The 18,772-nt window shown below is 37.8% G+C and overlaps 1 protein-coding gene across 1 annotated transcript in view; it reads right to left on the reverse strand.

The window, feature by feature from the left end:
* Positions 1-1,717: 1,717 nt before the first annotated feature.
* The window catches only part of XK (X-linked Kx blood group), a 38,376-nt gene continuing 21,321 nt past the window's right edge, over positions 1,718-18,772 (reverse strand). Inside the window, exon 3 of the mRNA XM_012642092.1 lies at positions 1,718-2,794. Within this exon, the coding sequence (XP_012497546.1) occupies positions 1,968-2,794 (827 nt within the window). The 3' untranslated portion in view covers positions 1,718-1,967. The remainder of the gene's footprint in view (positions 2,795-18,772) is intronic.

Genomic DNA, 18,772 nt, shown 5'->3' on the forward strand with positions numbered 1-18,772 from the left:
TGGAAGCACATATTGTAAGAAGTATCATTTTGGTTATGTATGCTCACTATTTATTTTAGGCCTATTAAAAATAGGGCAAGTATTAGGTGGTGCTAACAGGCAGAACATAGACAATCTTGAGTTTTATTTTTATTTGGTTAAAAGTAGACCAAAAAATGATCTGTTTCTGGATATCTCCACAAAATTAAACCACAAATATTGATAAACCAAGAAAATTTCAAATGAGAAAAGATACCTCATAAAACTAAAATCGAGGCTCTACAATTTGGGAGCTTATTATTTCTATGGAACTGTATAAAAATATTAAACAATACGGAATATTGTGAAAGAATATATACTGTTTCTTTGACCCCTGAATGTAGTGGAAATTGATTACCAAATTGCATTTTTATCTTTGTGTATGAAATTACTTATAAATTTGACACCAAGAATTAAAAAGGAAAATTACCAGAAGTGTGATGGCCAGATAAACACATTTTGTAGGCTAATAAAATCAGAGAAGTAGATCCCTACTCCATCTGGTAAAATCAGAGTGCATAAATAGAGTCCCCTTTAGAAATTTCTGAGATTTTACTCCAATCTTCATTCTAAATTGGTATGATCTTTATGGTCACCTGTTTCCAAGTATTTCATTATGAATATTTTAATGGTAGAAATAATGGCACTGGATCTAGGCATTTTTCCAGGACAATTGAGGATATGCTATCGAATTCTCTTTTATGAAGCAATTAGGGTTCCAAATTAAAGAAAAATTATATAGATGATAAAAGGACATAGGATAAAATTGGAAATCTTTTTTCAAACTAACAATTATGGCAAATCAAAATGTATTTAATGAAAGATAAAAATCTGATCATTTCATCTCTTTCTATACTTTAAGAAAAGTTTCTGAAGTCAATCTCTAACTAGGGGTGGTGGTGAGGAAAACCCTCTTCTTTCAAATAATGAAAATTAAAATGCCCTATACGCCTGAACTGGGTGAGAAATTTCTGTAGGGTTTTCCAGAAAAACTTGTTAACCAGCGTAACTCTTATCTAAAACTTTCCTGGCAGGCAAGGAAGGGGAAGGTGGAAGTGGAGACTGTAAGTTTTATTCTCTTCTTTCCTAAAAAGGTGAATCCCAGAAAATTCTACTAGAAATTTCCCAGAGTCACAGGACAAGACTGAACCTTGAGGAGGTTTAAGCATACCTTCTAGCAGATTCACATATTCAACCATTCTGGGGTGGTAAGAATTCTACCATGTTTTAACATCCCTCCTGATCCAGAATTTCTTCAACATACCAAAGGATCAGAACTTTCCTAAAATTAAAGAACTTCCATAGCCAAATTTAGAATTCATTACCCATGGATCCTAAGGAATAATGTCTCTAAATCTAGGCTCTTGAATCAATTAGACAGCATGCCAGGGTGGCTACAGTTGGCTATGTACAAAGAGCCCTAATGAGATGAAAATGGAATATCTGTCTATTCAAAAACCAAACTTCAACAGCCCTCCCTGTAAGCTCTGACAGGAATGATGTTGCTGACGGCAAAACCCCAGTAACCTTCTCTGGTCATCAGGATAGCTCTGGGGTAAAAATTATATTCAGGAACAACAAATCATCAGGCTACCCGGACCAATAGTCCAGAAAACTAGAAAACAAGTAAGCCCCTCTCCTCATTCTACCTGATGGATCTAACCAGCCCAACTCAGATTTCAGGGGTACCTTGTCAGTGAAAAGGCTAGTAATGCCTAGAACATAATTTGGTCACCTAGGAACTGTGGTACCCTTCTTCAACACCGAGGTTTCCCTGGCTTCTCCCCATAGTTCCACATACCCAAGAGCTCTATAAAGAAGAGCAGCTCACGAGGAGTTGACAGCTAACTTCCTGCCTTTTTCCCTGTGCAGGGCTCATTACTTGTATTAAGAACAGGTATCAAACCCAGAAAAAAATATGCCTGTGCCCTGAGAAACCTTGGGTCCCATTAAGCAGAGCAGAGCTCATCAGCATTCAATAACTGACTGGGCTCAGCACTTATTCTACTGCTAGAAGGTGTCTCATCTTTTTCTCTGGATGATTTTAGGTCTGTGTTTCCTACTGACTCACAGGATTTCTGTCTCCTACAGGCCCAGCAAAAACACCTGAGCCACTTCTGAAAGCCTTCAGAAACACTAGTGGAAAAGAGCTTTTTGCAAGGATGGAAGAACTGATAGAACACAAGCATGAAAAAAATGGCTGTGCAGTACCCAACAAGCAGCTGCAGAATCAACAGAGGTGCACACACATACATATAGACATCGGTCTTGAAAAGATACCACAGGAGGAGGAGGATGGCATTTTCAATGAATCTGACCACGTAGTACACCAATAGCTGGTACCAATTCTGGGACTTGCTGATGAGGTCGGGGCTGTCGATTTTCAGCTGTACAGCTGACCAGCAGAACATGTTGATACCGGTATAGAGTAGAGTGAGGAAGCATAGCACTATGGTGGTGCCCACTCGACTGAGGGCCTTCTCTATGTTCTCAGGGAATGGGGAGCCTCTGCCCCAGAAGAGGATCCAGGGATACAAGAAGAAGCTGAAGAAGTTGATGAGTATGATGGACACCACCCAGGTCTTCAGGACGGAGGTAAAGAGGACTAGGACTATAACTCGAGTAGCAATCTCAAAGCTCCTCCAGAGGAAGATACAGACATAGGCCAGAGGCTTCACATTGACCTCGTACTCATCGTATTTGATTTTGATGGCTAGGATGTTGCAGCGCAAGGCTCCGTACACAATGGACAACAGGGATAGGGTCATTAAGAGGCCTAGGGAAAAAAGAGAAAGAGCAATGTCAAGTCTCACCTCCACCAGGAATCCTACCACAGCAGACACTGTCAGTCCATATTCCTTGGACTCTTCTCTGTTTTATGTGCACAGGCTGACTTCTGGCTGTCAATATCTGCCCATTGTGCCTGAGGACTTTTTCCAGATCTGAAGAACGCTGCTCTGCCCAGGTGCCTAGCAGGCTGAAGTGTCAGGAATTAATACTTCTGGGAGAGCCCTCAACACCCCAATTCCAGCCCTGATTAACAGCTGGAATGTAAGTACCCTGGTTTCCCCACTCCTTGGGTAGAATAACTCTGAGGCATGTGTTCTATACCATTTCCCAGTGTTTCCTTGTAGGATTAACTTCTAGTCACCCACTGTGATAGCTGTCTAACAATGCTCCCTTTATTGGCTTCCTCCCCTTCCCTGCCTCGTTTCTCTTCCCCCATCTTCCTTACACCTTCCTCCCAAAGTACATGCACTTAAATCCTCCTCTCAGTGTCTGCTTCAGGGGCAACCCAAACTAAAACACCTTCCTGTCTGTCTGAACATGTTGAGTCCTTTACATGGTGTGTTTTGTTTCCTCAATTGGCTTATAAGCTTCTGGAGAGTCAAGACCAACCATGTCTTATATTTCTTCTTGATGCCCCTCAATATATACCAGTAGTAGGTATACAAACAGAGGGTACTCGGTAGTAAATTTCTCAGTATGTTCCTCTCTATCATCTGAACCTTTTAAACTTACATACTTTTAGGAATCTCCATACTGTTTTCCACAGAGGGAAACACTCTATGCCTGATGCTTCATTTTTTTAACTGTCTTGAACTATGTTTTCCTGTTTATTTTAATAAACCTTATTTTTTAGAGTAGTTTTAGATTCATAGTAAAATTGAACAGAAGGTACAGAGATTTGCGATATACTCCATGACCTCGCATAAGCACAGCCTCCCCCATCATCAACATCCCACACCAGAGTAGTATATTTGTTACAACTGATGAACCTACATTGACACATCATTATCCCCTAAGTCCATCATTTATATTAGAGCTCACTCTTGGTGTTGTACATTCTACGGCTTTGGACAAATGTATAAAGACATGTTCCCACCATGACACTATCATACAGAGTAATTTCATTGCCCTAAAAATCCTCTGTGCTCTGCCTATTCATCCCTCGCCCTTAACCTCTGGCAACCACTGATCTTTTTACTGTCTTCATAGTTTTACCTTTTCCAGAATGTCATATAGTTGGAATCATGCAATATGTAGCCTTTCGGATTGGCTTCTATCACTTAGTAATATACATTTAAGTTTCCTCCACCATATCTTTTCAAGGCTTGATAGTTCATTTCTTTTTAGTGCTCAATAATATTGTCTGGATATACCACAGTTTATTCATCCATTCACCTACTAAAGGACATCTTGGTTGCTTCCAAGTTTTGACAATTATGAATAAAGATGTTATGAACATTCCCACACAGGTTTTTATGTGAACATAAGTTTTTAACTCTTTTGGGTAAATACCAAAGGGTGTGATTGCTGGACTGTGTAGTAAGAGTATGTTTAGTTTTGTAAGAAACTGCCCAACTGTCTTCCAAAGTGGCTGTACCATTTTGCATTTACACTAGCTATGAATGAGAATTTCTGTTGCTCCACATCCCCACCAGCATTGGGTGTTGTCAGTGTTCTGGATTTTGGCCAATACATTTAAGGTGTACAGCTTGATGTTTTGATATATGTACATATTGTGAAATGATGACTATAGTCAAGTTAATTAATATATCTGTCACCTCATCTATAGTTACCTTATTTTGTGATGAGAACACTTAAGATCTACTCTCTTAGCAAACTTCAAGTATATATACAGTATTATTAACTAAAGTTACCATGCCGTACATTGGGTATCAGTTATATAGGATTGAACCTATTAATCCTACATAACTGAAACTTTGCATCCTTTGACCAACAGCTCCCCATTTCCTCCACCCCATCCCTGCACCTAAGAACTACCATTCTATTCTCTGGTTCTATTAATTTGACTTTTTTAGATGACACATATAAATGAGATCATGTAGTATTTTTGTTTCTGTGTCTGGCTATTTCACTTAGCATAATGTCCTCCAGGTTCATCCATGCTATCGAAAATGACAGGATTTTCTTCTTTTTAAAGGCTGAAATAATATTTTATTTTAATAGGTATATAGTGGTATCTCATTGTTGTCTTAATTTGTATTTCCATGATGACATATAATGTGGAGCATATTTTCATATGCTTATTTGCTATCTGTATATCTTTTTTGGTTAGGTGTCTGTTAAGGTCTTTGGACCATTTTTTAATCAGATTGTTTGTTTCCTTAGTATTGAGTTTTAAGAGTTCTTTGTATATTTTGGATAACAGTCTTTTATCAGACATATCTTTTATAAATACTTTCTCCCAGTATATGGGAGATAATCTCTTTATTCCCTTAATGGTGTCTGTCACAGACCAGAAATTCTTAATTTTCACTTGATTCAACCACGCCTCGAACTGGTTGAAATCTGTGCTTTAGTCTTTGTGAGGTCTTAATCTATTTGCAGTCACCCTTACTCCTAGTATCCTTTGAGTTCCTACCAGAAAGCTCTGGGTGTAAACCAGGGCCATTATGGGGCCTGAATGTCAATATTTGCTCCCATACTCACCTGCTTTGAGAGCCTGCTGAAAGTTGTGTTCAAATTCATAGTCTCTTAGTACCTGGCTGGATAAAGATGAAGTGCTAAAACACAGTCCAAAACCAAATATTCATCAAAAAAAGCTAATGGTGTCTGTTTGGTGGTCCAGCATTGGTATTATCCACTACAGCTTCATGAAACCTGGTCGATCGATTATAGCAGATGTCTACTGCAACCAATTGGACAAAATGATGAGTGTGCTTGCAATTAAGCAGACGAGACTGGTCAATAGACGGGCCAATCCTCTTATAAGACAATACTCAAACACATGTTGCACAAACAACACTGCTCAAACTACAGCAGCTGGACTTGGAAACTGTCTGTCATCAACCCTATTCACCAGACCTTGCACCAACTGACTACCACTTTTTTCTAGGCTTTGGATGACTTTTGCAAGGAAAAATATTCAATTCTCAACAAGCTGTGGAAAATGACTTTTGCAATTTCATCACCACATGCTCTCCAGGCTTCTTCACTGCTGGCATGAACAAGCTGCCGTAAAGATGGCAAAACTACTTCCATAGTTTAAGGGCATACTTTGATTAATTGTACTGCTTCTTGTTTGAGATATAATAAACTACACTTTTGATTTGAAATCAGACATTTCATACTTAATGACCTAATAAAAATAACATGGCATGCCAACAACAGAAACAAAAAATGACCAAAATCCAAAAATAACAATAGATAATAAAAACGGACCTACGGTAGATACAGATTTTGGAATTATCTGACATGGACTCAAAAATAACTGTAATTAATACATTTATGAAACTATGTAACAAAATGAGGAACTTATCTGAGACTGAAAACTATTTTATAAACTCAAATGACAATTCTAGAACTGAAAAATACCATAAAATTAGAATTAAGAAATCAACAGATGGGTTTAATAGCAGATTAGACATAGCTATAAAAATAATTAGTACTCACTAGATGGCATGTCAGAAAAAATACTCTAATGGAAAAAACAATAAGCATGAGAAACTTATGTGAAGGTGAAAATGTCCTAGAGATAGAGAAAAAAAAGAATTGCTCAGAAGCAATATCTAAAGTGATAAAAGCTAAGAATTTTCCCAAACCACTAAAATATCAAACCACAGATTGAAGAAATGCAACAGATCCCAAGTAGGATAACTGAATAAAACCACAACTAAGCATATTATGTTAAAATCACTGAACCCCAAATTCAAAGAGAAAATCTTAAAAAGCAGTGAAAAACAAACATATTAACTTCAAAGGAACAACAATGATGGCAGTGACAGCAGCATTTTAACGGAAATCATGGAAGCCAGAAGACAAAGGAATGATAACCTCAAAGTAGGAAGTAAATACCTCTAACACCATCTTACATATACAAAGATGAAGGTAAAAGAAAGATATTTTCTGATAAAACAAAAATGAGGAGAGGGAATTTGTCACCAGCAGAACCACTCTAAAGAAGATACTATAGGTAGTAGTTCAGGCCCACAGGAAATGCTCCCACATGGAAGAATGGAGATACAAGAAGGTATGAACAGGGACCAAAAGGGTAAATACAACTCAATTTTTTAAATCAACACCAAAATAGCCACCAAAGATATAAAAGGAAATCAAGCTCATTTGTCATCAAGAAATACAAATTCATACTACAATGAGTTACTACTACACATCCACCAAATCACAAAAATAAGTAAGTGTTGGCAAGGATGTGCAGTAAATGGAACTCTCAGATGCTGCTTGTGGAAGTGTAAAATGGTAAAACCACTTTTGCAGTTGCTACTAAAGCTATACAACAGCATTCCCTGTGGCACGGCAGTTCTAATCCTGAGTATATATGCAACAGAACTGCATATATATGTGTACTAAAAGGCACGCACAAAGATATTTATAAAAGCATTATTTTCAATAATCACATTCTGGAAATAACCTAAATATTAATCCAGAGCAGAATGTATCAATACATTGTGATATATTCATACAATGGAATACTACACAGTCATGCTAAGGAACAAACTTCTGCTATAAGCCACAACATGAATAACTCTCAAAAATAAAGTGTTGAGGCCAGGCGCGATGGCTCACGCCTATAATCCTAGTACTCTGGGAGGCCGAGGCGGGTCGATCATTTGAGCTCAGGAGTTTGAGACCAGCCTCAGCAAGAGCGAGACCCCGTCTCTACTAAAAATAGAAAGAAATTACTTGGACAACTAAAAATCTATACATAAAAAATTAGCCGGGCATGGTGGCGCATGCCTGTAGTCCCAGCTACTCGGGAGGCTGAGGCAGTAGGATCGCTTGAGCCCAGGAGTTTGAGGTTGCTGTGACCTAGGCTGACGCCATGACACTCTAGCCCGGGCAACAGAGTGAGACTCTGTCTCAAAAAAAAATAAATACATAAAAAAATAAAGTGTTGAATGAAAGTGGCTAGACCTCTGATTCCATTTATATAGCATAAAAAAATAGGAAAAATTAATCTGTGGTGTTAGAAGTCTGCTTTCCGCTTAGTTACCTTTGGGGAGAAGGGTAGGGAAGGTGACTGATCAGGGACACAAGGAGGCTTTTTGGGTTGCTGGTATTCTTCTGTTTCTTGACTTGGATAGAAGTTTACATGGGTGTGTTTACTTTGTGTTAATTCATCAATCCCTGCACTTCAGATGAGTATATTTTTCTGTATGCATTTTATACTTAAATAAAAACATGTATTTAAAAAACTAGGTATAAAAAACTATACTTAGTAGGCATTCAATAAATGTTTATTAGAGTGGATTTTTAAAGGCAAAAAAAAACCTACCCTTTCATTATTATAGTGAAGTTGTTTCAAAGATATTTTCCTTCCCTACCCTGGCAAAATGCCAAGTATAAAATAAACATAGCATAAACCCATACTCGGATCACTAAAGAAAACTCATGCTACAGATGTAAGCAGTATGATACCTGGTACTGTAAAAAACTTCTTAAAGTCTTAGTGACTAAGATCTTACTGCTACCAAAATCTCTCCCTTGAACGTCTGCCATTTACCAGATGTTTAGTAAGAAATTGAGGAATTTCCCTTCAATACATATTTTATATCTTGTTTAGTTCTCAGAATTGTTAGAACAAATATTATGGCTCATCATTCACAACCCATGAGATGTAATTATAACTGTATACTCTATAATTTCCAGAGATCCTGGATGATTGTGTACTTTTTGTCCCAGACATGTTTCAATTTCTTGCTTGAGGATATGGATGATAAGATCTCTTCCAGCTTACCTTTCTTATGCTCAAACCATTTATTACACTCTTATTTCATGCCAAGGGACTACTGGAAGAATTTTACAGGTACTAATCACTCAATTCTAACAACAATCCTATAAAGTACATACTGTTATTATCCTCATAATACAGATGAGAAAGTGGGGACACAGTGATGTTAAATAACTTCCCAGCTAATAGAGCTGGGATTCAAACCTAAGGAATCTTGCTCTAGAATCTTGGTCTTAACCAGTAGGTTCTTCTGCCTAAATAAATACAATGAGGTCTATTTCCCTAGCAGTGGTCTCAGATACACTTTTTATTTCTTTATCAATGGGAGGAAAGAAGGAGTCTGCTACCTTTAAAACTGCCCAGATCCTCAAGAAGTCTGGAGAATCCCCCCAGAGTACTTTGGAGAGTTGTCCAATTCTACCTTGCTATCACTGAGCCCAAATTTCATATTTGTCTTCTATTATATGAGCATTCCATAGATAAAGATCCCTGAAATCTTGCTGGTTAGGTACCTGGGAGTGGGTAAGCCTCACTGTGCTAAGCTGATTTCTGGGAATTGGAATTGCCTCCCAGGGCACAACCAATGATCAGAAAGATGTGGGGCAGGGGCAGACCCCTCTATCTGCCCTACCAACTTGTCCTCCTCCTTCCTTATCATCCTGCCTCAGGCAGAAAACAGAGGCATCAGTGAGTTGAGCTGGATAAAAAACACCCTTCCCCTCGATAGCGAGATCAAGGAAGTACCTGGACTCATGTGTGGGGCCTGCTGTCAGGTTATCTAACAGCAAAACGGTAGCAGGGTCACTCAGAACACCAAGAGAGAGGCTCTCCATTCTTCTGCAGATTCTCAGCTAGGGCAAGCTCTGGCAAATAGCCTTAAAATGCAGTTATTCACGTACAGTGAACTTTGTAAATAATCAGGCATGACCATTAGACCCTCTATGACTGAAATAATCTCTTGCATTATTTCCCTTGCTAACACTTGAACCATAAACACTCACAAATATTTGTACACACATCCTTACTCCCATTAATCTTTTGAACTCGCACAATAATCCTCAGCATAATTTTTCCCTCAAATCTATCTTCCCTTACCTCTTTTTGAGTACTTCATTCTGCTCTCCTTATCTTAGGGTTTTGTTTGATATGTGTCCATGGTTGTAAGCAACATGAAAACATTTTAGAAATAGGTAGGATACAACGGGCATATGCACAAACAATGAGTGCGATGTGCACCTCCAGGGGAATGGACACACTTGAAGCTTGGATTTGGGGGGGAGGGAGGGTAAGGGCATCATATGTAACCTAATCATCTGTACTCCCATAACATGCTGAAATAAAAAGAAAAAAAATAAAGAAATAAATGGATAAATGAATGGCTTAGACCTTGCAACAATCTCAGTTCTTCTGTGTGTGACTGTACCTGCTCAGTGCCTCCAATTCTAAGCTGTACTACCAAGGCCTACTTACTTTACAGAGATGTGGATGAGGAATTAGAAGGCCCTATACTGGATATCAGATTATTTAAATATAGGCCCCAGAAAGAAATCTAAAAAGCTATATAAGCAGCATTTCCATGTTCCAGTAAACCCAAATAGAGCCTTGACAACACACTCTTGTGTGGAGGTGGGTGGGAAGTGTGTGTCTTCCCACTGAGTATCACTAAATAACTTCAATTGGCTTGTGGCCACAAACTCCAGAAAAATTCAGAGGCAACATCAGGCGAAAGCCAAGCCTGAATGAAAACTCTTGGGATGCCATGAAAGTATTTTTTTTTCTCAGCACATTTAGAGGTGGGTACAATTTAGGAGGAATGAATATGAACTCTCCTTCAAGTCTTACAGACTTTGTATGATTTTACACATTGACATAAACCATTACATAATCACATAGATCATTGTTTAGGCTGCTATAGCAGCTATGTATGAAGGCTGTCTGCAAAGTATCCAGTCATGTAATATGAAAAATATTTTAACAATGGCTGGATACTTTCTGGACAGCCCTTGTATACTATATTGAGTATAGCTGAAAATGATCTTTGGTGCAGAAAAACATTAAATGGAATTGTCATTAGAAGTTTAAGCCAAGCCTTTCAGTCTACTCTCAGATCTGTACCAGTCACTTCCTTCTTGGATTTGCAATATGTGACACAGATCACAGATGGCCTGCAATCTAAAATATTTTTATTCTATCCCTTTACAGAAAAAGGTTGCCCACCCTGCAATAGAACACTTTTCAGCCACCAAAAAGAATGAACTAGCATTATATTCATCAGTGTGTATAGGTCTCAAAAATATAATGTTGAGCAAAAAATGCAAGTTGCAGAATAGTATTTGCAGTGTGGTAACGTTTAAAGACCTATAAAACCAATGTGTAATATTTATGGATATAGTGCCTATGCAGAAGTTATAAATCATGCATGAGAATGATATACTCTGAAATCACAACAAGGAAGGCTCACAGGATGCCCCAACTGTACTAGTAATTTTATTTCTTAAAAATAAAATAAAGATATTTCTAAAGCAAACATGCCATGTGACGATTTGATAAAGCAGTCAAGGAGGTATGTGTTTGTTATATTATTATCTACTCCTATTCATTTTTATATAGTATCAATATTTTGAATTAATGTATAAAGAAAAAATCTGCAATTAATAAGTGAGTAGATATTATAGACATTGGTGAGTGGTTATCGGCAAGACCTCCAGAAAATAACAAAATAAACAACAAAAAACCCTATGCTGATATCATTGTGGACAACTCAGAGAAATCAGGGCAATAGGCTAATGTGAGTGCAATTAGATGGGCTCACAGTGGATAAGCAATCTATACTCATACTCTTCACTACTCCACCTCAGGCTAAGAGGTGTTTCTCAAGGAGTGAGTAGGACTATGGCTTTTGGGGTGCCCTAGTTTCACATTCTTGTCAAGTATTAGATAAAGACATAAGCTTATTGTTGAGACAAAACTGGGAAAACAAGTAAGAGAATTGTGATTCAAAATTATCTCAACAGGCTGATACTTTGGGCTTGAATCCAAGAAAAGAAAATATAATAAGAAAAAATGTCAAGCCCTTCCTTTAGACATTTAAAGATATACTGTCCAGGTACAAAAAAGTCTTGGGTCTAGGAAAACTTACTAGATCATCCTTCAAAATAAACTAACTATGTGATTCAGCTCCTCCAAAAGCCACAACATTTGGGCATGTAAATAAAATCACAGAGTTCTGATTAAAGCAAAAATAAAATAAAGCACGGCCCTGCTGCTTTCTGCTCTTGTCAAAATAAGTCTGCAATATAACATTCAATTATGAATGCCACATTTTATTAAAAAAATGAGCAAGTCAGATTTTATCTCAAGTACAGTAAACCTTGATGGTAAAGCCTACAAAGCATGCCATTAGAGAAAGGACTAGAAGATCTAGGGAATGGAAAAGAAAAAGGAGACTGGATATACAGGATAACTGTGACCATCTGGAGATCTACTATATGGTATAGGGGTAGATGTGTTAGTATTGCTTTGAGTGGGAAAATTCAGGTCTAATCCTCAGGCTGAAGACTAAGGGAGGTTGATTTCTATGTAATATAAGTGAAAATGCTTTACTTAGTAGTGCTTAGTAGTGCCAACTCATTGGGGATATTACCATGAAAGGAATTTATTTTTTTTCCTCAATCTCCTCTCAACTGTGCTTTGTGGAAATAGAATGTGGAAGAATTAATTGTGCCCCAGTTCTAAGCCTAGACCACAAAAGGCTTTGCAGCTCTCCATGCTTTGACTCTCTCAGTGCCCTGTTACCACCAGGCTATCTTGCTGGGAAAGTAGAGACCACATGGAAGAGAGCCATTACAGGTACTGAGATCCTAGACCAGATACTCCCAACTAACCCAAAGGCTGACTGTGTACTACTGAGCAAGCTGGGCCAAGATCAGCCTACCCTGGCCTAGATCAGAACTGCCCAGCTGTGATGGTTAACTTTACATGGCATCTTGATGAGGCTAAGGGATGTCCATATAGCTAGTAAAACTTTATTTCTGGATGTGTCTGTAAGGATGTTTTTGGATGAGATTAGCATTATAGTCAGTAGACTAAGCCTAAATAGAATAAAAACATAGAGGAAGGGCAAATTCTCTCTCTTTTTGAGCTTGACATCCATATTCTCTTGCCCTTGGACATCAGAGCTCCTGGTTCTTGGGCCTCTGGACTCAGACCAGCAGTCGCCCCAGTTCTCAGGGCTTTGGACTCAAACTGGGACTTAGATCATCACCTCCCCCAGTTCTCAGGCCTTTAGACTTGGCCTGAATTACACCACCAGCTTTTCTGGGTCTTCAGCTTTCAGAGAGCAGATGGTGGGACTTCTTGGCCTCCGTAATTGTGTCAGTCAATTCTCATGATCAATCTCTCTATATATATACACACACACACACACACAAAAGAGAGGAAGTAACCTTTCACCATAAACGCAGAAATTACAAAAGGTCCTATTTTCTCCTACCACTTCTCCTTAGGTATTTTCTTATATTAATAGAAACTGAGGGTGGAAAGGGTATGTGGGGTTGATTGTGGTAGGGTTGGTTTGTCACCTTTGGAAAATTCTGATAGAAGGAATCTGTCCAATATTTAGTGGCTTTTTTCTGAATATGATATATCACATTCAGATTACCTGGGCCTGATGTCATTTCTGGGGGAAAAAGAAAAGAAAGAAAAGCTCTACCTAATTTCTTATTGTATCAGGACGAACTTTCTAACAACAAGAGTGTTTTAAGAATGGAACAATGTCTCTTGAGCACTGAGAGCCCCATTGCTGAATATAATCAAACAGAGGCTGATGGACTACCTTTCAGGTACACCAAATAAGGGATTTCGCAAAATCAGACATGATGTCCTCTTAGGTCACTTTTGTCTTAAACACTCTCCAACTCCATGAGAATCAACATCGGCTAAAACGACTAGCATTGGGTCAAGCATCCAAAAACTGGGTCTTGGTCTTGGCTTTGGGCTCTTAAACTTCCTAAACCTCAGTGCTGCAGATATTATGGGCGTCCTACTTAATTGGTATCCTTCCTCCCTTCTTCCTTAAAGTCAGAACTCTAAATCTGGTTAGATGCTGCTCACCCTTTCATGTGTTCAAGGAAGATGACCCCAGGTTTGGCCACTGGAGTAAATCAATATTAGTGTAGACCAGTCTCCTAACTTTTTTTGTGTCACAGACAAATAGAAAAATGATACTATTTTTATGGTGTATTCATTGGGTTAAATGGATGAAGTTGGTCTATTACAGGCCTTGCCAAGCTGCTCTGTACAGTCAAGGGCATCTATACCTCAGAGATACCTGTAACTTCATTTTCTATTCCTGTGGCTAGGGATTGGTGTAGCATGGGCATGTGACCCAAAACTGGCCAATGGAAACTAAATAGAATTCTGCTGAAGGAAAAGTATTTCTCCCCAATAAAATGTAGTACACAGGAAGAAACCTCCCTCTTCTTCCTGACTTGGTGGTGCCTGCAAGAAACGACTGCTGTTATTTTAAGTCAATAAGTTTTGTGGTGGTTTGTTATGAAGACATATCTAATGGATACACAGTCCTCTTGCAATCATCAGGGGACACTCCAGTAACAAACCAAAAAAGACAGAAAATGCCCAGGTTCTTGGTGACACTGATATGCCAATAAAATAGTCAACCATGGGATCACTCTGCTCTGAACTTATTATATGAGATAATACATTTTTAAAATTTTAAGCCACTTTTAGTTAGATCAGGGGTGGGGAACCTGCAGCCTTAAGGCCACATGTGGCATTCTAGGTCCTTAATTGCAGCCTTTTAACTGAATCCAAATTTTATAGAACAAAGTCTTTTATTTTTATTAATATATTTTCATTAATCTTTTATAATTTTATTTTAAAAATGAAAATATTTAAAATACCAAAGAATAAGATAAGTTTCAATGAAATAATTAATCCTTTCAGACTGACTGGAACAACTAGAACATTAGTAAGCCATAAGGACTAAATTGATGGCTGCTACGCTCATAATTTAGCTCTAGTTCTAACTCCCCCCACTCCAACTGGCGCCACTACTGCACAAGGCTGGCTGCCGAGACTTTATGGGAGTCAAATACAGCAGTCTGTTATCAGCTTTTGACAACGGTACACCGTATTTTGTTTGAAGTGGAATTTGTGAATACCTGCACAGCTCAACAGTATTTTTTAATTCTGCCTGCTTACCAACCCATGATGTCAAAGAAGACCAAGAGAACATTGAAGGATGAAAACAGACTTTTTAATGAGGATTGGGAATTGCAATATTACCTTGTTTCTTCTAAAGGTAAGATGATTTGCTTGCTTTGTGATACTGCAATATCAACATTAAAGAAATTCAATGCTCATCAGCATTATAATACTCGTAAGGACCACAGATATTTTAAATTAAAGGGAGAGGCGTGAAAGGTTGTATTGCAGAAATTAAAAGATGAAAACAAAAGCAAAGACAATTCTTTCAAGCAGCAATAAGACCTGGAAATAATGCCACTGAAACAACTTATAGGGCAGCTTATATACTCAGGAAAAAAGGGAAGCCATTGTAGAAATTGTGAAAGAATGTATTGTCAAAGTTGTAGGATACTTAGACCTCAATTACATTTCAAAGAACAAACAAGTGCCTCTTTCAAGGAGAACCATAACTGATCAGCAGCATGAATTAGCCTTCAACTTAACAGAACAACTTCATGCAATACTTCAAAGGGAAAATATATATTATTCAATCGTTTTGGATGAATCAACTGATACTACTGACTCAGTGCAGGTTTTATACTTCACTCAGGTTGTAACAGAAGATTTTCTTTGCTATGAAGAGTTACTCACTTTGGGCACTCTTGTGAACAGAACATGGGGAATAGATATCTTCAATGACTTTCAAGATAAATGTCATGAAGTTGGACTGAATTTGGTAAATTTAGTGAGTGTATGTACAGATGGTACACCTTCCATGACAGGAAAACATGAAGAGCGTATTGCACAGATAAAAAAAAAAAAAAAAGTATTTACAGGTCCAGATGCTCTCATTTCTTTTCATTGTATCTTGTATCAGCAAAATCTCTGTGCTAAAGCTACCATTTCAAGTGATACCTTGCAATGAGTTATAAGTATTGTTAACTACATTTGTGCAAATGCAACACAGCATCGTCAGTTTCCTAATATGCTAAAGTTGAAGGATGAGGTATTCACTGTGGATTTGCCTTACATATCACTCTAAAGTGTCTTGGCTATCACAGGGACAGATGTTAGCCAAAATTTTATCTGTGTGAGAACAGACAGTTAAATTTTATGAAGAACAGAATCAGCAATGTGAATTATTGAAAGAAGATTTCTATAGGAATGCAGCATTTCTGTGTGACATCATGTCAAATCCAAACAACCTGAATATTTCTTTGCAAGGTAAAACTAAGTCTATATATGATATGTGGCAAAATATCCAAGCATTTCCAAAAAAAAAAAAAAAACTCATCTTTGTTCAAAAACACTTCTTCTTCAAAAGGAAATTTTGGATGAACATTTTACCCAGTTAGCAAAGGTCATTGATGAGCAGGATGATATATGTGAATCATTTGAAGAAGACACCGCTGTTATAAGACCTATTAATTGGAGAATACAATGAAAGGTTCACTGACTTTGAGAATCACGACATTACACTCAAATTAGCATTTCAGCCTCACCTAGTTGATATCACCAAGGTACCCAAAGAACTACAGATGGAACTGATTGAGCTCTCAGTAGATGGCATTTTAAAGTCCTTGTTTGATGCTAAGAAAGATCTAACTGAAATATGTCAAAATGCAGAATACCCACGCCTTCAGCAACATGCCCAAAAAACGCTTTTTTGCTTTTCAACCACTTATTGCTGTGAATCTACATTGTCCTACCTAACCCAAATCAAGACACTCTTAAGGTCACAAATGGCTGATACCCATCTAGAGGATCAACTGAAACTGCAAACCTCCATGCTGCAACCAAAAAGAAAAAGCAGACACAACAAAGTCATTAAATGGTTAGTTAATTTTAAAATTAACAAATAGTTTTCATTTTCTGAAATTATTAAGTACATAATAGTTAGATTTTTACAAAATAATGGACATTTTTAGGTATATCTAATTGACATTTCTTGAATGCGACCTTATCTGACTACAGCTAAATTAATGCAACCTTCCAACGTGAAAAGGTTCCCCACCTCTCAGTTAGATTTAGATCTTTTATTACTTGCAATTAAGATTTTAAATAATATCCTCAGTTTTTTTATCTGTGAAAATAAGATGAATATAACTGCCTTCCCTAACTCACAGAAACACCTTCTATGATAGCAGTTAATTCTCTTTTCACTATTTGCTAACCATATTTTGAGCACCCCCATATGTGCCAGAACTGGCACAAAGACAAAGACCCACAGCCACGCCCAAGAAGCTCATGCCTAACCGCTCTCTCTGCCTCGAATAAAAACTTACACTCATTGTGGAAGCATGAAAAAAGCAGATTAATGAAAATAAGGAGAAAATCACCTATATTCTTACTATTTCAAGACAACAACTAATTGACATGCCAGTCTATTTCCCTTCATACTTTCTGAAGGTTTGTATTTTGTGTATGTGTGTACAGTGTGCACATGAGGGTGTGTTAGTACACACATGCAAAAACTGAGATGATGTCATGGCAGAAATTTACAAGTTCATATCAGGTAAAGCACTAAACACAAACACAAAAAGCTATCCTTCAAATCCTGTCCCAAAATATGCCTCTAAGAATGTATGAATATAATGTTACTATCTTTAAACTAGTTCACAAAATATAGCTGGTCCTGGAAACAGGCAACAAATTAAATACGGCTTTTTTTTTTTTTTTTTTCATAAGTTAGCCAGTATGTCTGGCCAAGGTAGATCTCTGGGCAGCAACATGATCAAATAGAAGACAACTGTATCAGGTTACTAAAGCTCAAAGAACTGTATACTAAAACTAAACCTATGAATCCTAGCCTATTTAGCCTTCCTCCAAATACAGCAGAAGTGAAAAACAGTGGAAATGAGTTAAGAGTGCTTCCCTAGGAATCCAAGAGACAATAAACACCTCTGAAATCACTAATTAAAATGTACTATGCTGACCACCACCTTCTATCCATCCAAATTGCTTACCTAAGAACTACAATTGTTTTTTGTTTGTTCTCTTTTTTCTCTCTCTCTTTTTTTTTATTTCAGCATGTTATGGGGGTACAGATGATTAGGTTACGTATGATGCCCTTACCCTCCCTCCCCTCCAAGTCCGAGCTTCAAGTGTGTCCATTCCCCCGGAGGTGCGCAACTCACTCATTGTTTATGCATATGCCCGTCCCCTCCTCCCCCTTTCTCCCTCCCCCTGCCTTTTGAACTGTCTCTTTTGGACATAGGTCCATTCCCTCGTAAGTAAATAACATAGGTTCATATCTCTATGAGCAACATGATTTTACTCTTTTTGAAAAATACCTTTTAACCACTTTGGAACTCATTATGAGATACCTAATAGATTCACCTGTCAGAGCTAGGTAAACACTGTTAACAGAGACGTGCACCTCATATGCAATTAAAGCCCAGGCGTGTCTTTTCTTGGCTCTCATAAATGAATCCAGAGGGCCAATAGAACTTTGTTGACACTCTCATTTTCTAATTTTAAATCGTCTCTCTACTAATTTTGTGTTTGTTTTGTTTTGGTTCATTTATGGCCATTAAGTTATTCCCCACTGTTGGCAGAAATGGTTGGAAATCTGATTTTAGTGTCTGACCATCTGGAGATCTCTCGAAATGTATTCATGGTTTATAGAAATCTAGTCCCCACTGGGTGAGAGGCAACAGAGAATCTGGTTTGTCAGGCTTTTTAGTTGTTCGTTAGTTTATGTCTTTTTAGCTGAAATCAATTAATAATTTCATGCCCTTTGGGAGGAAAAGAGTTATTTGAAATCTGGACTGGAGGAATTTTCTGGTTTTGTGTTGATCTGTGCCTGAAATTGTAGATTTGAAGCTACAA

The sequence above is a fragment of the Propithecus coquereli genome, unplaced genomic scaffold (assembly GCF_000956105.1).
Source record: "Propithecus coquereli isolate 6110/MARCELLA unplaced genomic scaffold, Pcoq_1.0 Scaffold173, whole genome shotgun sequence".
Classification (NCBI taxonomy): Eukaryota; Metazoa; Chordata; class Mammalia; order Primates; family Indriidae; genus Propithecus; species Propithecus coquereli.